General features: G+C 41.1%; 1 protein-coding gene across 4 annotated transcripts; it reads left to right on the plus strand.

Moving 5' to 3' along the window:
• Positions 1-7,047: 7,047 nt before the first annotated feature.
• Positions 7,048-25,644, plus strand: LOC131832671 (immunity-related GTPase family M protein 1-like). 4 transcript variants are annotated; one of them, XM_059175971.1, is made up of 5 exons: positions 7,048-7,203; positions 17,870-18,015; positions 18,842-18,910; positions 21,132-21,361; positions 23,979-25,644. In XM_059175971.1, the coding sequence occupies exons 4-5, from the start codon at positions 21,161-21,163 to the stop codon at positions 25,188-25,190; spliced, it is 1,413 nt and encodes a 470-aa protein (XP_059031954.1). In that variant the 5' UTR covers positions 7,048-7,203; positions 17,870-18,015; positions 18,842-18,910; positions 21,132-21,160; the 3' UTR covers positions 25,191-25,644. The 4 variants fall into 4 exon arrangements, with proteins under 4 accessions (XP_059031954.1, XP_059031956.1, XP_059031957.1 ...); XM_059175972.1 differs by lacking the exon at positions 7,048-7,203 and adding an exon at positions 17,685-17,755; XM_059175973.1 differs by lacking the exon at positions 21,132-21,361.
• Positions 25,645-27,043: the final 1,399 nt, after the last annotated feature.

Below are 27,043 nucleotides of genomic sequence, written 5' to 3' on the forward strand. Positions count from 1 at the left end.
CCTGCCAGCTCCTCACACAAAGTGAAGACATTTCAGATGACCATCAGCTGTTTAATTTCTTCAGTGACCACACCAGCACACAGGACCTGTTCCAGTGTAAGGCCAGTCTGAGCGGAGCAGAGCTCCTGCTGGGGGCTGCAGGGAGCACATCCACCAGGCTCAGCATCTCCTGAGCTGCTCAGGGACACATTCAGAGCTCAACGCTGACACCGGGAGTCTCTTTCCCTCCAGGAACTGGCAAGCAAGAAATCACAGATTTGTATGTCTAAGCTTGGAAGAGACTGGATGCATGATCTCGGGTGCTATGGACTTGAAAGGCTGAGGGGCAGGGTGTCTGGTGGATGGCTGTGAGCCAGTTAGAGCATTTAACTATTTGGGACATTTTCAGAGGGAGGTTGGAGGACAAACTTGATTCCTGTGAACTGCAGAAGGATCATGTGAATGTCTGGGGTATTAGTGGATGGGGCTTTTCCCCAAGAGCTTCCTGATCAGACACCCCCTACTCCCCATCTCATGCCTAACTACCTTTCTGTGGGGGAGACAATGCATGTATTATCTATTAATGACACAATTCAAATAAATAATTTTTTAAAGACTTTATTTATTTATTTGACAGGCAGTGATCACAAGTATGCAGAGAGGCAAGCAGTGGGGAAGCAGGCTCCTTGCTGAGCAGAGAGCTCCATGTAGGGTTCAATCCCAGGACCCTGGGATCATGACCTGAGCCAAAGGCAGAGGCTTTAACCCACTGAGCCACCCAGGTACCCCTCAAATAAATTAATTTTAAAGGATCATTAGCTTTATTATATAATTCATGAATTAGGCAATATCTTATCTAGCAAACAGAAAGGGGCTCTATTGAGCTGTGGGAAGGGAAATGTTTTTAAAGGAAGAGGGGAAGAGAAAAAGAAAGAAATCATTGACAGTTCCTTTCCCACTGGGAGGGCACCTGCTTTGCAGCAGGGCAAACTTCAACTGAACTGGAAAACACACATACAGTAAGAAGAACACATTGATGACTCAGGCTAGGTGACAGCTGAATGAAGACCAGCTGTGGGTGTTCAAATGTCTCTCAAAGGAGGTGATGTGAGTCCTCTGAGGGCAAAAACAATTTTTCCAGGATAATGGGCCTGACAAGTCAGACATTGCTGGTAGACTTCCACAATTTTATAGAAGTCTTCCCTCCAATATGTATCGATAGTTTGAGTCATCTTAAATATACTATAATGGGTGAAGAAATAAAACAACAACAACAAAAAATGTATTTGCTAGTGAGTCAGGAAGAATCTGGCCACTGTCTTGTGTTCCATAAATCCCCGACTGTTCATTCAACTTACAACCATTGGTTACCCATGTTATATTTCTCTGGTTTGGAAGCAGAGGGTTGCCATGTTACCCTGGCATTAGAATGGGCAAAAATCTCACAACGAGCAGACATTTTTGCAGAGAGGCAGAATGGACGTTGTCCACATGTGTCACGTTCTTTATAGATTCTTTTGTTGGCTGCCTTTGCATATGAAAGTCAGCTGGAGGCAGTTTCCTTGTACTCTGTTTCAGTCCTGTTAGTGGGAGCCTCAGTTTTGATGACTGCAATTTCAGAAGGTAAGAGAATAATTACAAGCATTAACATTATACTAGGATGTATCAAATTCCCAGGAATTTCACATAATTTCTAGAATACATATACCCATGGAAATGCAACATAATACACGGGATCTTTGTTTTCTAGGAAGATCACTTAAAATGGAAGGGTAACATTCTCAACCGACTACCAAAAGTAGATCAGATGTTTAAAATAACCATCAAATCTTTGTCCTTTTAACATATAGGAATCCAAATTCTAATTTTACACCAGTTTACTTTTCTATGAGAACATATTCATTGTAATGTTTGTCAGTCCCAACCATGAATAAATTCCTTTCTAAAGGTTCATTTTTATAGTATTTCTACAACTTTCTTTTGCCTCAAAAAAAAAATGTTTCTCCAGTCCATATATATTTTTTTAACCAAAAGCACATAACCTAGTTTTCTTTCTTTCAGAGATGTTTCCTTTTTTAATTTTTAGTAGCTTTACCACACACATTAGAGGTCTGAACACTTAGAAGCTTTAATTTCTAGTTATAACTAAGTAACGTTATATAAATATATAATTAGATAACAAGTAAGCACTTGTTATCTGTGTGTTAGACCAGTCTTCTGTTCTTGAGATGGGAAGTTTATAAATACACATTTTTTTTCTAGAAACCTATCCTTTTTTTAAAAATTTTTTTATTTTTTATAAACATATATTTGTATCCCCAGGGGTACAGGTCTGTGAACCGCCAGAAACCTATCCTTTTTTAAAATACTATGATCTTCCCATACAATACACCAAAAAGGTTTACCAACAGTACTTACATTTATCTTTAGTTTCTCAGTAATAAAGGAGCCAAAATTAGAGACATGTATGTTTAGTAATTAATGTTTCATGATTTTAATTTATTTGGATGTGATCTAGAAATACAATGAATTTAACTTAAATCATTCAGAGAAGACCCAGGAGCTTGAGCCTGCAGATCCTGCAGAGCTTAAAGCTTGAGCCTGCAGATCCTGCAGAGCTTAAAGCAGGAAGCTGCTTCAGAGACAGATGTGGTCTGACACCATGTAACCTCCTGAAGACAGGAATGGTGGTTTACAGGCACCAACTTTTAAGTGTAATTTGCATTTGAGTATAAGGGCAGGCAGGTCCTTCTCAACTTTCCAGCAATGACAGCCATACAGAAAATACCTACTTACAGAAAATACCTGAATGATGGGAAATTTAATGCTGCTTTGTTAACCAATGCATTCTCTTCCTTTTGTGCAATGTGTAAGCATTCGAATATTATGACCCACCAATTCCTCTCCTATTTCTGGAGAAGGCTCTACAAAGGTGTCCAAGAAACATGTGTAACATGTTTGTAGCAGAACTGTGTCGAATAGAAAGAAACAACTGTAAAAAACCCCAATCCAAAGTGCCCACTGACAGAAAATAGATAATATGTTCTATCTTTGCAAAATGGAAAACACATGTGATAGAAACAATTGTAAATGAAAAGCAGCTTGCAGAAGATGACACACAAAATAATTATATTTTTCTAAGACACCCACCAAGGACAAATAATTTTCTGAGGAACCACATATAGTGGTAAAAATGGAAGGAAGCAAAAAAAGATAAAATTTGAAGGTGCTGTATGTCTGAGAAGAGATATGGAGAGACAGGATATGGATTAATTGTGTAGGAATATTCACTTATATAAGAAACATTCCTGTTCTTAATTTTGGAAGTTGACAGGTATTTAGATTTAGATTTTTTTTAATGTTGCATGATGATATTTTTTTAAAGAGTTATTTACTTATTTTAGACCGAGAAAGAGTACCTGCAATCAGGGGAGGGGCAAGGAAGAGGGAAAGGATCTTTAAGAAGACTCCCTGCTGAGCAGGGAGCCCAAAGATCTTGACCTAAGCGGAAACCAATAGTTGGACACCTGACGGAGCCACCCTGGCATTCCTTTATATCTTTATTTATTCTGTGTATATGTACATATGAGATATCATATATATCCTACTGAAGCTAATGGCTGAACACATATTACACTTGGAAAAGGCACCAAAGGACAATGTCAAAGCTGAAGAACAATGTCAACAGCCATCATCTTTTTCATTAGACTGTATTTTAGAGCAGTTTTGGGTAAATAGCAAAATTAAGCAGAAGGTACAGAGGGTTCCCGTGTATCCCCTGCCCTCACACAAGTACCGCCTCCCCACTGTTAACAACTCACACCATCCTACAGTTCATGAACCCAAACTGACCCCATCTTTCTCCCTCCACGTCCATAGTCCATAGTTAACATTGGGTTCCCTCTTGGTGCTGTGTATTCTATGGGATTTGACAAAAGTGTAATTTATCTGCCATTAACCCACCATTACCACATCACACAGACTGGTTTCACTGTTCTAAATGGACTCTGTGCTCCACTGGCTTGTCCCTCCCTCCCCTGAACCCTTGGAAACCACTGATCTTTTTACTGAATCTGTAGTTTTGCCTTTTCCAGAATGTTACACAGTTGGAATCATGTAGTATGTTGCCTTTCCAGATTGGTTTCTCCCACTTGGTAATGTGCATCTCCATGCCTTTTCACATCAGCTGTCATTTAAGGAGCCTTCTGAATGCTGAGTGTTGATGGATGTGCTCTAGGTCATCACTCCCTTGTGACATTTCTGACATAGTCCCCAGGGATGAAGAGTTCTATGATTTTCCATGGAGTCAACCAGGTGACCATCCAAGGAATGCAAATGAAATTGGCACTGGGCTTTTTACTGGCAACATGGCATGCTGGAAGGAGATAGATCTTCAGAGATCTAAGATGAAATGATGTTGTATCCAGAATCCTATACTCAGTTAAACTATTTATTGAAAGTAAGCTCTAAATAAAGGCATTAATTGGAAATCCAAAAACTCAGAAAGTTCACCTCCCAGAGAACATTTTCTGTTCTCTTTAGCCAGGATCTCATTGTTTTAGGGTTTTTTTGTTTTGTTTTGCTTTTTAGATTCCACAAATAGTGAGATCATATGGTATCATACGATATTTGTCAGTCTCTGAATTATTTCATTTAGCTAAAGCCTGCAAGGTACACCTATGTTGTTGCAAGTAGAAAGATTTTATTTTTTTTCATAACTGAATAATATTACATCATATATATATATGTATATATATCACTATTAAATATATGTGTATGCCCTCAAACACATATCACGATTAAACCACAAGTTGTATATAGATAGATAGATATATAGATAGATATATTAAACCACAAGTTATATATATATATATAGCTATATATATATATATATATATATATATATATATATATAAAATAGATATAGATCAGATATCTGGGATATCTCCTCCCCTCTGGGAACCACCAGTTTCTGTTCTGTGTTTCAGGGTCTCTCCCTCTATCTCTCTTTTTCTACTTTTTTCTTTGTTTCTTTTGTTTCTTAAATTCCAAGTATTGTTGCTTCCCGATGGCACATGGGAGAAGGATGAGGCACAAACAAGTCAGCTATAAGAGAAAGGGAGCAGGGGACAACGGTAGAAAAGACCGTTGCCCTGAACAACTTTTCAGTTCCGTTTTTATTAGATATAGACAGTAATTAACAGAAGAGCGGAAGAAGGCTAAACATTAGTCTTATGTCTTATAGATAAACAAGAAGGAAGGCAAAATATGTTTGCTCAAGCATTATAAAGTTTATAGTTGAGCAAGCACATTCGAAGGACTTACCTAATTAGCCACAGGTGCTCTCGGTGGGGGGAAAGGGGAGATAAGGGAAAAATGAAGCAGGGGGCATTCTGCTCGGCTTCAGGGCTGTATATTGTCCTCTCCCCCAGAGGTCTGTTGCCAGTATGCGTTTTTCTTGAGGCTATACTAAACATGCTTGGTGGGGCACCTGGGTGGCTCAGTGGGTTAAAGCCTCTGCCTTCGGCTCAGGTCATGATCTCAGGGTCTTGGATTTAGCCCCACATCGGGCTCTCTGCTCAGTGGAGAGAATAGAGCCTGCTTCCTCCTCTCTCTCTCTGCTTGCCTCTCTGTCAAATAAATAAATAAAATCTTAAAAAATAAAAAACATGCTTGGTAACTAGCAGAATTTCCCATGGGTTATATTTTAAGTAATACATTGTTCTGAGGGACAGTTAAATGTATGAGTCAAGTCATATGGTATATATGTCTTACTCTAACTTATTTCACTTAGCATTTTATTCTATTCATGTTGTTGTTGCAAATGGCAAGGTCTTACTCTTTTTTAAAATTAAATTAAATTAAATTAAATTAAATTTATTTATTTGTCAGAGAGAGAGAGAGAGAGCGAGCGAGTGCACAAATGGGGGGGTGGGAGAAGGAGAAGCAATTCCGGGCTGATCAAGGAGCCCGATGCGGGACTTGATCTGAGGACCCTGGGATAAGGACCTCAGCTGAAGGCAGATGCTCAACCAACTGAGCCACCCAGATGTCCCCAGCAATATCTCATTCTTTTTTAATGGCTGAATAGTATTTACTTTATATATAGGTATTTTATGTTTTCCATATACATATAAACTGTATGTTTTCTATATTCATATATAATCACATCTTCTGTATCCATTCCCCTATGGATGGAATTTTATTTTATTTTTTGATGCTGTTGTAATTCTTTTTTTTTTTTTTTTAAGATTTTATTTATTTATTTGCCAGAGAGAGAGTGAGTACAAGCAGGGGGAATGGCAGGCAATGGGAGAAGCAGGCTCCCTGCTGAGCAAGAAGCCCAGTGCAGGACTATCCTAGGACACTGTGATCATGGCCTGAGCTTCAGGCAAGTGCTTAACCGACTCAACCACTCAGACCTCCCTCATTCTGCATAATTCTAATTGTTTTCTTAATTGGTCTTTCAGCTAGTTGATTTTTAGTGTACAGAAATTCAACAGATTTTTATATACTCATTTTGTATCTTGAAATGTTGTTAACTTTGCTCATTACTTTGAACAAGTTTTTGGTGAAATCTTTGGGTTTACCTCTTCCTTTGTGGTGTGGATGACTTTTATATCTTTTTTTTCCTGATTGTTATGACCAGAACTTCCAGGACTATTTTGCATAGAATGGTGTGGCAAGGCATCCTTGTCTTTTTCCTGATCTTAGAGGAAAAGATTTCTTCCTTTCACTTTTGAGTATGATGTTAGCGGGGGGCCTGCCTGTATGGCTTCTATTATGCACAATTTGCTGAACATTTATTTATGAAAAGACATTTAATTTTGTCTTTTTTTTTTTTTTTTTTTTGCTTTAACTGAGTTGACCATCTAATTTTTATCCTTTATTTCATTTATGTGGTATATTATATACATTGATTTGCTCATGTGAAATTAAGCTTGCATCCCTTGGGACACAAATAAAATAAATCCCACTGACCCTGATGTATGATTCTTTTCATATGATGTTGAATTTTGTTTGCTAATATTTTGTTGAAAAAATTTGCATGTATTCTTATTAAGGATACTTGCTTGGGGAGAGGAAGCATGCAGTGAGCAGGAGGACCCTAGGCTCCCCTCATCCCATGAACCCAATGAGATAACTATCAAGTCATCCTGAATATCCCAGGAATTGACCTGAAGATGGTCAACTAAAGGGAGAGAAGAGGCCGCACTGAAGAAGGTAGGAAGTGTGGAGTCATGGTTTAGGGGAGAAAGGGATGTTGGGTGCTGCAGATGGCAGGGTGGGGGCATGGATGTGGAGAAGTCATGTGTGTGTAAGAGAGAGAGAGAGAGAAGTAGAGGACCACATAGGGGGAACACAGCAGGAGAATATTATCCCACAGCCATTGACTTGGAAAATAAGAGGGGCTATATATTATGAATTCTTGCAACTAGCTTGGGTTAAAGTCTGCAGTTTTAAACAGCACAGCAGGCTTGGCTTTAGCACAGAAGGCTTGGCTGTGCTTCTTCTGGAAAGAAGGCAGGCAAACAACCCAGGTCAGACAGCTTGGAAACAGGGATCTTGAGAATGCTTGGGGCACACAAGGGAGAGATTGTTTACTTTTCTTGGAGCATGACCTTGAAGGGTTCACACAGATGCCTCTCCTGAAACAATTTACAATTCCCCCTTCCTTGCACCATTTCCCTCCCACCCACCTCAGCTCCAACTGCTGGAAGCACCACAAGGCTGATATTGGCAGCCTAACTTGCTTACACCAAGCCCTACCCCGCTGCACTCTGGTGAGACTGACCTTCTCAATCAGCTAGCCTCGGTCCCAGTACAGAGGCCCTACCCCATGAAGACAAGCACACCCCCTCCCACCCCAATGCTCTGTGGCCAGACCAAAGTGTTTTTAAAATTTTCTTTCTTAAAAAATTTATTTTATTTTGAAAGAGAGATAGTGTGTAGACATGCAAGTGGTGGGGAGGAGCAGGGGTGGTGGGGAGAGAAGAAATCTCAAGCAGGCTCAATGTTTAGTGCAGAGTGCAGCCAGGGCTCAATCTCATGACCCTAAGATCATGATCTGAGCTGAAATCAAGAGATGGACACTTAACTGACTGAGTCACTCAGGTGTCCTCAGAACAAAGAGTTTTGAGTGCAAAGGAGAGACCAAAACTGACAAAAGCAAGAAAGGACAGAAAATCACCAGAACTAATGACAAAACAGTTATAAAATGGTACTAAATACATATCTATCAATAATTACTTTGAATGTTAATGGACATAACACTCTAATCAAAAGACATTGGGTAACCCCTAAACAACTAGAACTCATGCAGCTATTCAGTAATGTGGCAGAATACAAAGTCAATGTACAGAAATCAGTGGCTTTCTTCTACACTAACAATGAAAATACAGAAAGGGAAATTAGAGAATCGATTCGATTTACTATAGCACCAAGAGCCATAAGATACCTGGGAATAAACCTAACCAAAGAAGTAAAGGATCTGTACTCGAAGAACTACAGAACACTCGTGAAAGAAATTAAAGAAGACACAAAAAGATGGAAGACCATTCCATGCACTTGGATCGGAAGAATAAACATTGTTAAAATGTCTATACTGCCTAGAGCAATCTATACTTTTAATGTCATTCCGATCAAAATTCCACCAGTATTTTTCAAAGAGCTGGAGCAAATAATCCAAAAATTTTTATGGAATCAGAAGAGACCCCGAATCGCTAAGGAAATGTTGAAAAACCAAAATAAAACTGGGGGCATCACATTACCTGATTTCAAGCTTTACTACAAAGCTGTGATCACCAAGACAGCATGGTAGTGGCATAAAAACAGACACATATACCAGCGGAACATAGTAGAGAGCCCAGATATCAACACTCAACTCTATGGTCAAATAATCTTCAACAAAGCAGGAAAAAATATACAGTGGAAAAAAGACAGTCTCTTCAATAAATGGTGCTGGGAAAATTGGACAGCTATATGTAGAAGAATGAAACTCGACCATTCTCTTACACTGTACATAAAAGTAAACTCGAAATGGATAAAAGACCTCAATGTGAGACAGGAATCCATCAGAATCCTAGAGGAGAACATAGGCGGTAACCTCTTCGATATCAGCCACAGCAACTTCTTTCAAGATATGTCTCCAAAGGCAAAGGAAACAAAAACCAAAATAAACTTCTGGGACTTCATCAAGATCAAAAGCTTCTGCACAGCAAAGGAAACAGTTAACAAAACAAATAGGCAACCCATGGAGTGGGAGAAGATATTTGCAAATGACAGTACAGACAAAAGGTTGATATCCAGGTTCTATAAAGAACTCCTCAAACTCAACACACACAAAACAGATAATCATATCAAAAAATGGGCAGAAGATATGAATAGACACTTCTCCAATGAAGACATACAAATGACTATGAGACACATGAAAAAATGTTTATCATCACTAGCCATCAGGGAGATTCAAATGAAAACCACATTGAGATACCACCTTACACCAGTTAGAATGGCCAAAATTAGCAAGATGAAACAACGTGTGTTGGAGAGAACGTGGAGAAAGGTGAACCCTCTTACACTGTTGATGGGAATGCAAGTTGGTGCAGCCACTTTGGAGAACAGTGTGGAGATTCTTCAAGAAATTAAAAATAGAGCTTCCCTATGACCCTGCAATCGCACTACTGAGTATTTACCCCAAAGATACAGAGGTAGTGAAAAGAAGGGCCATCTGTACCCCAATGTTTATAGCTGCAATGGCCACGGTTGCAAAACTGTGGAAAGAACCAAGATGCCCTTCAACGGACGAATGGATAAGGAAGATGTGGTCCATATACACTATGGAGTATTATGCCTCCATCAGAAAGGATGAATACCCAACTTTTGTATCAACATGGACAGGACTGGAAGAGATGATGCTGAGTGAAATCAGTCAAGCAGAGAGAGTCAATTATCATATGGTTTCACTTATTTGTGGAGCATAACAAATAGCATGGAGGACATAGGGAGATGGAGAGGAGATGGGGGTTGAGGGAAATTGGAATGGGAGGTGACCCATGAGAGACTATGGACTCTGAAAAACAATCTGAGGGTTTTGAAGGGGTGGGGGTGGGAGGTTGGGGGAGGGCATGTATTGGGTGGAGCACTGGGTGTGGTGCAAAAACAATGAATTCAGTTATGCTGAAAAGAAATTAAAAAAAAAGACATTGTGTATCAGAACGGATTAAAAAATGTATTAGACACCTATAAGAGTCTCAGTTTATTCTATTATTTTTATAAAGATTTTCTTTCTTTCTTTGAGAGAGAAAGGGAGCACAAGTGAGAGAGCACAAGCAGGGGGAGCAGCAGCGAGAGAGAGAAGCAGAGACCCCACTGAGCAGAGAGCCTGATGTGGGGCTCAATCTCAGGACCCTAAGATCATGACCCGAGCCAAAGGTAGCTGGTTAACTGACTGAACCACTTAGGCACCCCAAGAGACTCATTTTAGACTTCAAGGCACTTGCTGATCTAAAGTGAAGGGATGGATGGGGAAATCCAAATCAAAACTACTATGAGGCAAGATGGCGGAGAAGTAGCAAGCTGAGACTGCTTCAGCTAGCCGGAGATCAGCTAGATAGCTTATCTAAAGATTGCAAACACCTGAAAATCCATCGGCAGATCGAAGAGAAGAAGAACAGCAATTCTGGAAACAGAAAAACAACCACTTTCTGAAAGGTAGGACCGGCGGAGAAGTGAATCCAAAGCGACGGGAAGATAGACCCCGGGGGGAGAGGCCGGCTCCCGGCAAGCAGCGGAGCAACCGTGCACAAAATCAGGACTTTTAAAAGTCTGTTCCGCTGAGGGACATCGCTCCAGAGGCTAAACCGGGGCGAAGCCCACGCGGGGTCAGCGTGGCCTCAGGTCCCGCAGGGTCACAGAAGGATCGGGGGTGTCTGAGTGTCGCAGAGCTTGCGGGTATTGGAACGGGAAAGCCGGCTACAGAGACAGAGCCGACAGTAAGCTCGCAGCTCCGTGTTACCTTGAACCGGTCGCAGGCTCGGTGAGCTCGGAGCGCGGCCGGAGGTCAGGCAGACGGGAGTAACTGGGCGCTGTTCTCTGAGGGCGCACTGAGGAGTGGGGCCCTGGGCTCTCGGCTCCTCCGGGCCGGAGACCAGGAGGCCGCCATTTGTATTCCCGTCCTCCGGAACTCTACGGAAAGCGCTCAGGTAACAAAAGCTCCTGAAAGCAAACCCGAGCAGATTACTCACCCCGGCCCTGGGTAAGGGCGGTGTAATTCCGCCTGGGGCAAAGACACTTGAGAATCACTACACCAGGCCCCTCCCCCAGAAGATCAACAAGAAATCCAGCCGAGACCAAGTTCACCTACCAAGGAGTGCGGTTTCAATACCAAGGAGAGCAGCAGAATTCCAGAGGAGGAGAAAGCCAAACACGGAACTCATGGCTTTTTTCCTGTGATTTTTTTTAGTCTTGCAGTTAATTTAATTTTTTCTTTTTCATTTTTTTTTTTCTCGCCTTCGGGTAAAATTTTTTTTTTAACTGTTACCTTTTTCTTTTTTAACGATTTTTTACTAGTTTATTTAATATATATATTTTTTCTTTTTTACATTTTTCTTAGGTGTTTTCTTTTTTTAAAAATTCTTTTCTTTTCCTTTTTTTTTTTCTTTTCTTTTTGTTTTTTTTTTTTTCTTTCTTCCTTTTTGAACCTCTTTTTATCCCCTTTCTCCCCACTCACGATTTTGGATCTCTTCTAATTTGGTTAAAGCATATTTTCCTGGGGTTGTTGCCACCCTTTTAGTATTTTACTTGCCCCTTCATTTACTCTTATCTGGACAAAATGACAAGACATAAAAATTCAACACAAAAAAAAGAACAAGAGGCAGTACCGAAGGCTAGGGACCTAATCAATACAGACATCGGTAATATGTCAGATCTAGAGTTCAGAATGACAATTCTCAAGGTTCTAGCCGGGCTCGAAAAAGGCATGGAAGATATTAGAGAAACCCTCTCGAGAGATATAAAAGCCCTTTCTGGAGAAATAAAAGAACTAAAATCTAACCAAGTTGAAATCAAAAAAGCTATTAATGAGGTGCAATCAAAAATGGAGGCTCTCACTGCTAGGATAAATGAGGCAGAAGAAAGAATTAGTGATATAGACGACCAAATGACAGAGAATAAAGAAGCTGAGCAAAAGAGGGACAAACAGCTACTGGACCACGAGGGGAGAATTCGAGAGATAAGTGACACCATAAGACGAAACAACATTAGAATAATTGGGATTCCAGAAGAAGAAGAAAGTGAGAGGGGAGCAGAAGGTATACTGGAGAGAATTATTGGGGAGAATTTCCCCAATATGGCAAAGGGAACGAGCATCGAAATTCAGGAGGTTCAGAGAATGCCCCTCAAAATCAATAAGAATAGGCCCACCCCCCGTCACCTAATAGTAAAATTTACAAGTCTCAATGACAAAGAGAAAATCCTGAAAGCAGCCCGGGAAAAGAAGTCTGTAACATACAATGGTAAAAATATTAGATTGGCAGCTGACTTATCCACAGAGACCTGGCAGGCCAGAAAGAGCTGGCATGATATTTTCAGAGCACTAAACAAGAAAAACATGCAGTCAAGAATACTATATCCAGCTAGGCTATCATTGAAAATAGAAGGAGAGATTAAAAGCTTCCAGGACAAACAACAACTGAAAGAATTTGCAAATACCAAACCAGCTCTACAGGAAATATTGAAAGGGGTCCTCTAAGCAAAGAGAGAGCCTACAAGTGGTAGATCAGAAAGGAACAGAGACCATATACAGTAACAGTCACCTTACAGGCAATACAATGGCACTAAATTCATATCTCTCAATAGTTACCCTGAATGTGAATGGGCTAAATGCCCCTGTCAAAAGACACAGGGTATCAGAATGGATAAAAAAACAAAACCCATCTATATGTTGCCTCCAAGAAACACATTTTAAGCCCGAAGACACCTCCAGATTTAAAGTGAGGGGGTGGAAAAGAATTTACCATGCTAATGGACATCAGAAGAAAGCAGGAGTGGCAATCCTTATATCAGATCAATTAGATTTTAAGCCAAAGACTGTAATAAGAGATGAGGAAGGACACTATATCATACTCAAAGGGTCTGTCCAACAAGAAGATTTAACAATTTTAAATATCTATGCCCCCAACGTGGGAGCAGCCAACTATATAAACCAATTAATAACAAAATCAAAGAAACACATCAACAACAATACAATAATAGTAGGGGACTTTAACACTCCCCTCACTGAAATGGACAGACCATCCAAGCAAAAGATCAGCAAGGAAATAAAGGCCTTAAATGACACACTGGACCAGATGGACATCACAGATATATTCAGAACATTTCATCCCAAAGCAACAGAATACACATTCTTCTCTAGTGCACATGGAACATTCTCCAGAATAGATCACATCCTCGGTCCTAAATCAGGACTCAACCGGTATCAAAAGATTGGGATCATTCCCTGCATATTTTCAGACCACAATGCTCTAAAGCTAGAACTCAACCACAAAAGGAAGTTTGGAAAGAACCCAAATACATGGAGACTAAACAGTATCCTTCTAAAGAATGAATGGGTCAACCGGGAAATTAAAGAAGAATTGAAAAAAATCATGGAAACAAATGATAATGAAAATACAACGGTTCAAAATCTGTGGGACACAACAAAGGCAGTCCTGAGAGGAAAATATATAGCGGTACAAGCCTTTCTCAAGAAATAAGAAAGGTCTCAGGTACACAACCTAACCCTACACCTAAAGGAGCTGGAGAAAGAACAAGAAAGAAACCCTAAGCCCAGCAGGAGAAGAGAAATCATAAAGATCAGAGCAGAAATCAATGAAATAGAAACCAAAAAAACAATAGAACAAATCAACGAAAGTAGGAGCTGGTTCTTTGAAAGAATTAATAAAATTGATAAACCCCTGGCCAGACTTATCAAAAAGAAAAGAGAAAGGACCCAATAAATAAAATCATGAATGAAAGAGGAGAGATCACAACTAACACCAAAGAAATACAAACTATTATAAGAACATACTATGAGCAACTCTACGCCAATAAATTTGACAATCTGGAAGAAATGGATGCATTCCTAGAAACATATAAACTACCACAACTGAACCAGGAAGAAATAGAAAGCCTGAACAGATCCATAACCAGTAAGGAGATTGAAACAGTTATTAAAAATCTCCAAACAAACAAAAGCCCAGGGCCAGACGGCTTCCCGGGGGAATTCTACCAAACATTTAAAGAAGAACTAATTCCTATTCTCCTGAAACTGTTCCAAAAAATAGAAATGGAAGGAAAACTTCCAAACTCATTTTATGAGGCCAGCATCACCTTGATCCCAAAACCAGACAAGGATCCCACCAAAAAAGAGAGCTATAGACCAATATCCTTGATGAACACAGATGCGAAAATACTCAACAAAATACTAGCCAATAGGATTCAACAGTACATTAAAAAGATTATTCACCACGACCAAGTGGGATTTATTCCAGGGCTGCAAGGTTGGTTCAACATCCGCAAATCAGTCAATGTGATACAACACATCAATAAAAGAAAGAACAAGAACCATATGATACTCTCAATAGATGCTGAAAAAGCATTTGACAAAGTACAGCATCCCTTCCTGATCAAAACTCTTCAAAGTGTAGGGATAGAGGGCACATACCTCAACATCATCAAAGCCATCTATGAAAAACCCACCGCAAATATCATTCTCAATGGAGAAAAACTGAAAGCTTTTCCGCTAAGGTCAGGAACACGGCAGGGATGTCCATTATCACCACTGCTTTTCAACATAGTACTAGAGGTCCTAGCCTCAGCAATCAGAAAACAAAAGGAAATTAAAGGCATCCAAATCGGCAAAGAAGAAGTCAAATTATCACTCTTCGCAGATGATATGATACTATATGTGGAAAACCCAAAAGACTCCACTCCAAAACTGCTAGAACTTATACAGGAATTCAGTAAAGTGTCAGGATATAAAATCAATGCACAGAAATCAGTTGCATTTCTCTACACCAACAGCAAGACAGAAGAAAGAGATATTAAGGAGTCAATCCCATTTACAATTGCATCCAAAACCATAAGATACCTAGGAATAAACCTAACCAAAGAGACACAGAATCTATACTCAGAAAACTATAAAGTACTAATGAAAGAAATTGAGGAAGACACAAAGAAATGGAAAAATGTTCCATGCTCCTGGATTGGAAGAATAAATATTGTGAAAATGTCTATGCTACCTAAAGCAATCTACACATTTAATGCAATTCCTATCAAAGTACCATCCATCTTTTTCAAAGAAATGGAACAAATAATTCTAAAATTTATATGGAACCAGAAAAGACCTCGAATAGCCAAAGGGATATTGAAAAAGAAAGCCAACGTTGGTGGCATCACAATTCCGGACTTCAAGCTCTATTACAAAGCTGTCATCATCAAGACAGCATGGTACTGGCACAAAAACAGACACATAGATCAATGGAACAGAATAGAGAGCCCAGAAATAGACCCTCAAATCTATGGTCAACTAATCTTCGACAAAGCAGGAAAGAATGTCCAATGGAAAAAAGACAGCCTTTTCAATAAATGGTGCTGGGAAAATTGGACAGCCACATGCAGAAAAATGAAATTGGACCATTTCCTTACACCACACACAAAAATAGACTCAAAATGGATGAAGGACCTCAATGTACGAAAGGAATCCATCAAAATCCTTGAGGAGAACACGGGCAGCAACCTCTTCGACCTCTGCCGCAGCAACATCTTCCTAGGAACAACGCAAAAGGCAAGGGAAGCAAGGGAAAAAATGAACTACTGGGATTTCATCAAGATCAAAAGCTTTTGCACAGCAAAGGAAACAGTTAACAAAATCAAAAGACAACTGACAGAATGGGAGAAGATATTTGCAAACGACATATCAGATAAAGGACTAGTGTCCAGAATCTATAAAGAACTTAGCAAACTCAACACCCAAAGAACAAATAATCCAATCAAGAAATGGGCAGAAGACATGAACAGACATTTCTGCAAAGAAGACATCCAGATGGCGAACAGACACATGAAAAAGTGCTCCATATCACTCGGCATCAGGGAAATACAAATCAAAACCACAATGAGATATCACCTCACACCAGTCAGAATGGCTAAAATCAACAAGTCAGGAAATGACAGATGCTGGCGAGGATGCGGAGAAAGGGGAACCCTCCTCCACTGTTGGTGGGAATGCAAGCTGGTGCAGCCACTCTGGAAAACAGCATGGAGGTTCCTCAAAATGTTGAAAATAGAACTGCCCTATGACCCAGCAATTGCACTATTGGGTATTTACCCTAAAGATACAAATGTAGTGATCCAAAGGGACACATGCACCCGAATGTTTATAGCAGCAATGTCCACAATAGCCAAACTATGGAAAGAACCTAGATGTCCATCAACAGATGAATGGATCAAGAAGATGTGGTATATATACACAATGGAATACTATGCAGCCATCAAAAGAAATGAAATCTTGCCATTTGCGACAACATGGATGGAACTAGAGCGTATCATGCTTAGCGAAATAAGTCAAGCAGAGAAAGACAACTATCATATGATCTCCCTGATATGAGGAAGTGGTGATGCAACATGGAGGCTTAAGTGGGTAGAAGAAGAATAAATGAAACAAGATGGGTTGGGAGGGAGACAAACCATAAGTGACTCTTAATCTCACAAAACAAACTGAGGGTTGCCGGGGGGAGGGGGTTTGGGAGAAGGGGGTGGGATTATGGACATTGGGGAGGGTATGTGATTTGGTGAGTGCTATGAAGTGTGTAAACCTGGTGATTCACAGACCTGTACCCCTGGGGATAAAAATATATGTTTATAAAAAATAAAAAATTAAAAAAAAAAAACTACTATGAGGTATTACCATTTGTCAGAACGGCTAAAATATTTTTGTGTCTTCTTTATTTTACACGAAAAGATGGAAAAATATACCATGCTCATGAATTGGAAAAATAAACATTGTTAAAATGTCTGTCCTGCCCAGAGCAATCTACACTTTCAAGGCCATCCCTATACCATATAAAAAATGCCATCATTTTTCAAGGAGCTGGATTAATCCTAAAATTTGTATGGAACCAGAAAATACCCTGAATCACTAAGGGAATGTTAAAAGCTGGGCATATCACATTGCCTGACTTCAAGTTATATTACAAAACTGTGATCAAGACAGCTTGGTATTGGCATAGAATCAGACACATAGATCAGTGGCACAGAATAGAGAACCCAGAAATGGACGTTCAACTCTATGGTCAACGAATCTTTAATAAATCAGGAAAAAAATACCCAATGGAAAAAAGACAGTCTCTTCAATTCATGTAGAAGAATGAAATGTGACCATTCTCTTATACCATACACAAAGATAAATTCAAAATGGATGAAGGACCTCAGTGTGAGACAGGAATCCATCAAAATCCTAGAGGAGAATATAGACAGTGATCTTGTGGGGCTGGTCACAGAGCACCCCTACCCTTCCTTGGGTTTTCCTGCTGAAGGTGCTCAAATAATCCTGACATGCTTCAGGTTAATGCTGTAGGAGTCCTACACTCCAGAATGGAGAATGTGAAACTGGTTCTACCCCTTTTTGAGAACTGGTGTGATTTCCAGGAATAGAAATTGAAAGCAACCATCCCTGGTTTCCCTGCATTTGGGCTAAGATCTTGCCACAACCATGATCCAGAAATTACACTGCTCTGAGCAGGTTAGGCACTGGAACAGAAAGCCCTACACTTTCACCTTCCTAACTCCTTTTCTTTCCTCTCTAGGCTCTTCCTAGGACACCCCAACCCAACACAGTTCTCTTCTTTCCTTACAGAGAATCCTGGGCATTGAACACGTTTTGCATGGTCTCAGAGGGAATGGTCTCTTCTTCAGGGCTGGACTCTTCCCCAGGGAGGGGTAACTTCCAGGAAGACCACTGATACCTTCTTGATAGTAGTCACACAATGCTTCCCGGAGCAGGTAAGTGAGAGGGCTCCTACAACCCAACTTGGCTAGTAACCCTCCTACTGTGACATGAAAGATAGAGTCTGACACCAGAGAAGAAGAGCTTGGGGATTGGATTACCCATTTCAGTGAGTAGTCACCATTGGGACCCTCTCTGAATATTCTTCAGGGACAAAATAGCACCCTAACTCTTTGGTTGCTGCAAACCTATCCAGCCCTCCAGTGTGGAGGTAATGGGGTTATCACCTCCATGTTCACAGCACTGGGGTTGGAAAAGGACAGGAAGATTTGTCATTCATATTCTCTTAGGGTCTAAGTAGTATTTAAGGACAATGACAATTTCAGGGGGGTAGCCTGGAGTCGGGAGAGTCTAACTGGAACACGGCCTTGACCTCCTGTGGATTAGGGAGTGGGGGTGGGGTTTCAGGGACAAAGGGTCTAACAGACCTTGGACAATGCATAACAGTGCACATGTGTATCTGGCATTGGAAAAACTATCCCCCTTGGTGGACACCAACTCCATCCTTCACCTCAGTGAGGTGGACTCTTGAAATACTCTTCCCAGATCAGGTCCTTTTGTGCTTCATACCCACTGATGATGCAGATGTTTATTATACTTTCCTAGAATAAATCAATATGTTGATATTTTTCCCTCACCCTTTCCCTATGATGATAAAATGGGGGAAATATGGGCTTTTCCCATGTTGGGTTCAAACTACAAATGGCCTTGATGCCTTAGATTTCTAGTTTGGTGATCATTGGGATCATTGGGCATGGTACAAACTATATAGGACCCTACGTTGGAAGTCCACTAATGAGTGTTTTCCTTTCTGCTTCTTAGGTCATGAAATCTATCTGATGCATTATAACAAGAGTTCAAAATAAAATTTACCCAATGCAATAGAATCCAGTAAGTTAAAATAAAGAGTAGACAGACTGTTGGTAAACTCTTTCTTCAGGTCTATGCATATGTGTGCATGCATGTGTGTTGAGTGTGTACTTGGTTCTAATGTGAAATGAATCTATCACTGCTGATCTCATTCAGAAGGCTGAAAGATCTTCTCCTAGGGTCTGATTCTTTTGCAAGCACAGCTGCCCTCTCTAGTTAAATCTGCTACTTGGGCCCCTTCCATAAAGGCCTATGTCTCTTTACTCAGAGACCCTCAAACTCTCTTTAGAAAGGAAATATCAGAGGTTTAGCATGAGTAGGATCTACAAGAAGGAAGTCAATTGCACCTGGACTTGTCTATGATGGCTTCTGGGTCAGTAATCTGAGCCTCAGTGTCCTGCAGACACATATGCACTGACCACTCCTGGAATAACTTACAGCTTATTGGAGTTACCCTTGTGCCATCCTGCAATGGTAGTGACACATGGACACATGCCTAAAAGGATCCCGAGAAGGTCCCATGTGTGGGGTTTTCTAGCACCAGGTGCAGGGCAGAGATCAAATGAGCAGGTAGTGGGTAATAGGAGAGCTGTGGCTGGTGCTTCATAACCTCGATCACCCCCCTTCAATAGGGTCCAGCACAGGGGCTCAGCTGAGAAGACATGTGAAAAGTCCATAGTCAGACATAGTCATAGAAATGGTCTGGAAAAATATAGGTTTGTGCTCCCCTTCCACACCCACCTTATGGTGGGGGGATGGTCATACTCTGCCCCAGCCCCTAATTGCTTTCCGAAGGGCTGTGGCAGAACTGGCTTCAACATTTCAGATGACAGATTTAGGAAGCAAAGTTAAATTATCCATCAACCAATAAGTAGAAGATATACAATGGTATATTGTGTTTCATTCATCTAACAGAAGTATGTCCCATACCTGCTGGGGACTAAGGGTACTAGAATCTAGGGAATTATTTACTGTAAGTGCAAAGACTTGCATGTGTATTTTTATGATACTAATCATCTAATGTGGGATGAAAGAAGGCTTTTTGGGACTTTAAACTTTTGAAGACACAGGGGTTTTTTTGATTGACCTAACAGTTGGGAAGTCAAATTTAGGTGGGCACATATGGACGTTCTGATGGGATTTAGACAAACCAGGAAAAGAAATCAAGGGTTGTAGCCCAGGTCCTATGTTCTGGCCTGCTTGGGCACCACAGGAACACTGATAAGGATATCCAGTCTTTTCCATCCCATACTAGGGCAAATTTACAGGCAAGCATAATATATAACATGCTGAGGGGCAGCAGAAAGCCCTTCACACAACCAAGTCAGTGAGCCTGGAACTCACCCAAGAGATTCTCTCCCTGGAGTCATAATGGCAGTTGAGGCCTCCAGGGACTTTTATGTACCCCATAAACAAGAATGGAGGCTATTCTGGATAATAGAGGTCTTAAAGAAGGCTTTGAGTACAAGGGCAAGGGATACTTTTCTTATTCCAGAATGTTCTTTCAGCCTGAACCAGCCCAGAGCTCCATCTTTCTGACTTCTAGCCAGCTTTAGCCATGCGTGCCTGTCCACCATGTCATTCACCCCCTCACCGAGCTCAGGGCACCTCCACTCCCTACAGGAAGAGGCACCATTTTTGCTGACCTATTGCAACTCTCCTGATGGAGGACCCTGAGAACTTTGTGGGCATAGGCCTCAGGAGATTCTAGTGCCCAACCAGATGGGATCATGATCACATCATAATCCATCAGCTTCCCTCCCTCTGAACTCCCAGCATCTCCTGATCATTTCACTGGGCATCTCTAACTCCCAATGGGGGTTGGGTTCACTGCAACATTTTCCGAAAAGTGGGGACACATTTTTGGATTTCTCTTCACACTTGGAATCAGTGAGTTTAATGTGGAGTGAGGAAGGGAGTTGAGAGAGAACTGAGTTCCATTCTCTCCCCCAAATTAGTAAGGGTTCATCCAGGGAGAGGTAGATGGTAATTGACAGCAATAATTGGACCCACATCCCTGGGAGAAGCATCTCAGAATCCAGCCAACCCTTAGCCCCTGGGGCTGGAGATTCAGCATTTACTAGGATGGTCCTCCTCTCCTGTCCAGACAGAAACAGAAAGACACTGTGAATTTATATCTTGGATCCTGAGTCATTGCTATGCAATTTGAGGCTTGTTTCTCATCTGTGAGACACTGTTTCTTGATCTGTGACCAGGAATAATACTATCACTTGTTTAATAGAGCTCAGAGAAGATTAATCAAGAAAAGGCATGCAGAACATCCTGCCCACACAGACTCACAGATCAAAATCTTCATACACTGCAGTAAGAGGTGGAGGGAATAAGAAGAACCAGAGAAAAGCCTTCCTCAGAGGTCATAAGACGAGAGAGAATCTACCAAGCAGTTGCTGGCAGGCCTCCCCAGGCTTTCACTTGGATCTTAGCATGAAGCCCTCCCTGAAGTCCTGTGAGGTGGGTAGCTTCCCTGCTGCACAAGACAAAACATTGGGGCTCAGTTTTCAATGTGAAAACATTCACATTACCATGGGCCAAGCCTGTCTGAAAACTCAGTCAGGGTTCTTGGCAATTTCCTCATTGGAAGAAAGCATCCAGAGAACTCTGGAGGGCAATCATGCAAGGGGGACACACCATTGGAGAGGAAAGCCAGTGTGGTGGGTAACAAGCTGCACCATAGCTCCTATAGCTCAAAAAAAAATTTGTCCTACAGACAGGATTGCAGTCTTTTTCAGCAGAAACATGAGTGTTTGGATGTGAGGTCTTATCTCCAAGAGCATCAGGAGAGTCCCTTAATGAGGCTGTACAAGAAAACTCCTCAGCAAATAGTCAGTCTTGAGTTAGAAAGTGTTTTAAAATTTGCATTTGTGCACACAGAGATAGTAGATGTCTTAAGGGAAATTACCACAGCAAGCAGCCATAACTTGTGGGATTTTGAAAGCCCACCAGCCAGCACTGTGTGTGTAGCCCCCAGGAGAGTCCAGTGGGTAATTCCAGCCAGTTCTCCTTCCCAATTCTGCCATATGAAATGCTTGCAATCTTTTTTTTTTTTTTGTAAAGATTTTATTTATTTGACAGTCAGAGATCACAAGTAGGCAGAGAGTCAGGCAGAGAGAGGAGGAAGCAGGCTCCTCGATGAGCAGAGAGTGGGATGTCGGCTCCATCCCAGGACCCTGGGATCATGACCTGAGCCGAAGGAAGAGGCTTTAACCCACTGAGCCACCCAGGCACCACAAATGCTTGCTATCTTACTGCAGGGTTCAGCTTACAAGAGAAAGCTCACGGGAGAGCTTAAATAGTTATAGCAATAATCACAGCAAAGATAAACAATCAAGTACAAACATAAGTACTGACTTAAAAATCAGTAGGATATTATTTGGAAAGCTTGTGTAACTTAAATGTTGCAATGGGTGAGAGACAGGGATTTTTTTAGGTATGCAGTTAGTGGTGAAAGATATGAAAAATGGGGGAAAACGCACTTTTCATTGCTGCTAAGACAATTAAATTGTTCTTGACCTTGAAGACATATGTATTGAGGATGTGTCGGCCCTTGGGATTGAACAGTATGGAGAGTTTGCACAAGTTTGCTTCTGCCTGGGGACATCCCTGGTGGGACATCCTGCTCACTCAATTTGGGTGGAGGAGTACCCCTATATGCCTGGTCCTGACTGAGCAACCCTCACAATATCCTTCTGCTCAAACCCCTCCATCCATAACCTGTGGAGAAGCTGACTACTAGTAGCACAGCTATAGAGCATTCATCAGTGGTCTCCTCTGAGCCTCTAACATGTGCACATCTCCTCAATAAGCACCCTTCCTGCTTTTCTTTTCAACAACTTCATTGGGATATAATTTACACATTCTGTATTCATCTCTTTAAAGTTTTCAGTAGATTTGAATATATTCACAAAGTTGTACACCCATCATAATCAGATTTATAACGTGTTCATTATCCAAAAGATATCCTGTACCTCTTGACTACCTCTCTTTTCCCTCCTACCATTTGCCCTTCCAATCTAGGAAACCCTCAATATATTTTCTGTGCCTAAGGATTTGCCTTTTCCAGACATTTCATATGAATAGAATCACAGAATATATTGTCCGATGGGCTGTCCGCATTCACTTAGCATAATATTTTGGGGTTCATTAGTACTTCATTTTTTTCTTGCCCAATAGTGATATTTTGTATGGATAGACCACATTTCTTTATCCGTTGAACAGTGGGTGGACAACTGTGTGAATCCCCCCTGGGAGGTTATTGTAATAATGTCGCTGTGAACATTTGCATGCAGGTTTTACCTATATGTACATTTTCATTCCTTTTAGGTATCTACCTAGGAATGGAACTGCTGGGTCATTTGGTGACTCTGTTTAAATCATTTTATTAGTTTTATTGGAAAAGAATAGGCCTATATCACTGTATGAATTTAAGGCACATAGCATGATTTATATATGTTGTGAAGTAATTACCTCAGTAGGTTCAGCTAACATCCATCATCTCAATCAAAGGAAAAGAAAGAAGAAAAAGGAGAAAAAGTTCTCCATGTGATGAGAACTCAGGATACAGTCCCTTGACAACTTTCCTATAAATCATACAGTCGTGTTATCTGTAGTCATCAGGTTGTACACTACATCCCTAGACTTACTTATCTTATAACTGAAATCTTATACCATTTGAACACTTCCTTCAATTCCACCTTCTCACCATGTGATAAATTGAATCCACAAGTGTGTTCTCTTTTTCTACGAATTATTTTATTTGAATTTTAGATTTCACACATTGGTTAGAACATGGAGTATCTGTCTGTCTGATTTATGTTACTTAGCATAATGCCCTCAGTGTCCATACATGTTACAAATGGTAGGATTTCCTCATTTTCTATGGTTGAATATGTTTAAATTTTTGACAAACTAACAAACATTTTTCCAGAGGCTTGCTGTTGTCACCTAAGTACCTTTGCAGGGAGTTGGGTGTGGATCTGATGCCCTCAGTTTGGGTTATCAAATATGATTAATCCTCTGCCATCCTATGTGCCAGGCTCTCTTCACTCCCCTGTTTTTCCTATTTCTGCAGGTCACTCCATTGCTCAGTGATGTGATACAGCCCACCCACTCTCTTCACACCCCATTACTTGCATCCTCCACCTCTGATAAGCCATACAATATGGGCTGGAGTGTCCTACCTAAGGAGGTTGCCATAAATGTGGAAAAGGCCTTGGGAGGAGGGAAGTTGCTGGAGGTAGCCTCTGTGGTCAAGGAGACCCTGAAGACAGCATCCAGTGCCCCAGTGAACATTGCAGTGACTGGGGACTCTGGCAATGGCATGTCCTCCTTCATTAATGCACTGCGGGGAATTGGGCAGGAGGAGGAGGAATCAGCTCCCACTGGGGTGGTGAGGACCACCCAGACTCCCACTCGTTACTTTTCCTCCCACTTTCCCAATGTGGTGTTGTGGGACCTACCCGGAATAGGGGCAGATACCCAATGCCTGGGGAACTATCTGCAGGAGATACAGTTTAGTCTGTATGACCTTGTCATCATCATTGCATCAGAACAGTTCAGCATGAATCTCGTGAAGCTTGCAAAAGTCATCCGGGACCTGGGAAAGAAGTTCTATATCGTCTGGACCAAGCTGGACAGGGACGTCAACACAAGTGCCCACTTGAAGGAACGACTCATGAAGAATATTCAGGAGAATATCCAGGAAAATCTCCAAAAAGAGGGAGTGTGTGAACCCAACATATTCCTGGTCTCTAGCTTTGACCCCTTATTGCATGACTTCCCTAAGCTTAGGATCACATTGCATAGGGACATTTCTGACACCAGGTACCATGGTCCTCTAGAAAATCTCTCCCACACTTATAAGAAGGCCATTAATGACAAAGTGATCACTTGCAGGAAGAAAATAGCCTCAAAGTCTTTTGACACCCTTGGTATCTGGAATGCAGATGATCTGGAGCAAAGTCTGATGGCCTACCACTTGCTCTTTGGTATAGATGATGAATCCCTCCAGCAGCTGGCTCAGAGTATGGGGAAGTCCATAGAGGAGTACAGGGCCCTTATGAGGTCTCAAGATCTAAATACTGTCCTCAGAGGGGACTGGCTATTTTCTTGCATGAATTGTAATGTAGTCTCTTGCCTATGTTTAATTCTGAGATGTATCCCACTGTTAGGTGTCTTTGTTTTCAACTCCCTTAGAGAGTGGAAACACAGATGCCTCCTTGAAATAGTTGCCAATGACACCAAGGACATCCTGAAGAAAATCCTGACAGACTCCATCATCTGAAGAAGTGATGTTTCAGCAACCTCCTTCTGAAGGGAATTCAGGACATCTGGGGTCCTATTGTCACACTGTCTCCTTTCTGAATTCTCAGTCAAGCTCAGTTACTTTCACTTTCATTGATTGTAAGTTCCTTGAGGTATATGAGATGACTTGCTCATTTTGAACTCATGTCAGGAAATTCCCAAATATGTTGTACTTTTGTCTTTTATTAAATGAGAGGTGGAAGAAAATATCTGCTCAATGTGACATAGAGTCATTCTGACATCCATTTCTCACTTAACCTTAGCATCATTTCTCTGATGTCCATGTTCTTTCACTTCTCATCTCACACTCTGTAAACTCATACAATCTTGACCTCCCTATATGTCAGTGGTAGACACTTTAAAATGACCTCTAACATTTCCTCCTATTTTCATGTCTGTGTTTAAGCCCTTTCCCTGGAGTGACTAATAGAATATGGCAGCAATAAATGAATGTCCAAAAATTCCAGAATTTTGTTATGAAAAGTGCATCTCTGTCTTATAAACACTCTGTTCACTGGCGCTGCCTTGCTCCTGTTCCAGCTCTGTTTTCCTCTCTCTCTCTCCATCTTCCTCTCCTCTTTCCTCTCTCGGCCTCATTACCATAAGAATTTTGGAGAGGTCCTGAGGAATCAGAGGCCATGTGGAGGATAGCAGAGGCAGCCTACATTAACTGCTGATCATGTAAATGTGTCATCTTGAGAGTAAATCCTTCAATCCCAGCAAGACTTCAGGAGGTGCAGCCCAGCTGATAGCTTGACTGCCATCTCAGGAGAGACCCTTATCCAGAACCACACAATTAAAACTGTTCCTGAATTATGGCCCTCAGAAACTATAAGCACATAAACACTTGTTTTAAGCCACTAAGTTGTGGATAATTTGTTCCACAAATTTGATCCACAACAATAGATACCAGATAATATCATCAAGAAGCTCCTTAAAAAATAGCCAGTTGTGAGTGACCTCCTCTCTCTGTGAGAGTCACTCCTGCATGTACCCAGCATGAAGAAGCTGCACCTTCTCCAATCACAGCTCTTTCCTCCTTGGGACCTGGACATGTCCTTCCTTGCTACCTACCAAAGGACCAGCCTCTGCCAACATTTTCAGGTCATTTCATCCAGCCTCAGGCCACACAGAGTTATCCAGTTTGGGGATCGATATTTAACAAGAAAAAAACAGAAGAAAAAAAAGAAGAAGAAGAAAAGAAAGAGCAAGATAGCTACATACAGCCATGCTCAGTAGCTGGAGGGAGAGTAAATGACAGTAGAATGTGAGCACTCCCCTGAGGAAGAGCATGCTAGGGTTCTCCCTGAAGGTTTTCTGTGAAATACCTCTAATTCCTGCTCTCACTTGGACTACTTGCTCTCCCAACCTGGAGCACAGGCCTTGCTCATATCCATCCATTCACTTAGTGGCACTGGTGCTTCTGGATTCCATGTTCCCTGTTCATTTACTTTGCATCCATTCTCAAAGTGAGAAAAAAGTTCTCTGTGTGGTAAACTTTCTAGTCTTGGCATTTCAAATTAATGCCATTGTTTTGTGATCACTTTCAATAGTTTAACTGAGTAGAAGATTCTGGACACAACATCATATTTTCTTAGAACTATGAAGATCTATCTCCTTCTAGCATGCCAGGTTGCCAGTAAAAAGCCCAATGCCAATTCCATTCAAATTCCTTGAATGGCCACCTGGTTGTCTCCAAGGAAAATTGTAGGAACTCTTCATCCCTGGGTTTCAGAAATGCCAGCAGGGACTAGTGACCTGGAGCACTTCCATCAACACTCAGCATTCAGAAGATTACATAAATGAATCTGGAATGTCAACATTATACCAAAA

The sequence above is a fragment of the Mustela lutreola genome, chromosome 5 (assembly GCF_030435805.1).
Source record: "Mustela lutreola isolate mMusLut2 chromosome 5, mMusLut2.pri, whole genome shotgun sequence".
Lineage (NCBI taxonomy): Eukaryota > Metazoa > Chordata > Mammalia > Carnivora > Mustelidae > Mustela > Mustela lutreola.

What these genes read in the sequence shown, in the direction of transcription:
- LOC131832671 (XM_059175971.1), top strand. Translation starts at nt 21,161, where the DNA reads ATGCAGAACATCCTGCCCACACAGACTCACAGATCAAAATCTTCATAC. An exon ending in CCTCCCTGAAGTCCTGTGAG is followed by an intron (nt 21,362 to 23,978) that starts GTGGGTAGCTTC and finishes CTATTTCTGCAG; the next exon opens with GTCACTCCATTGCTCAGTGA.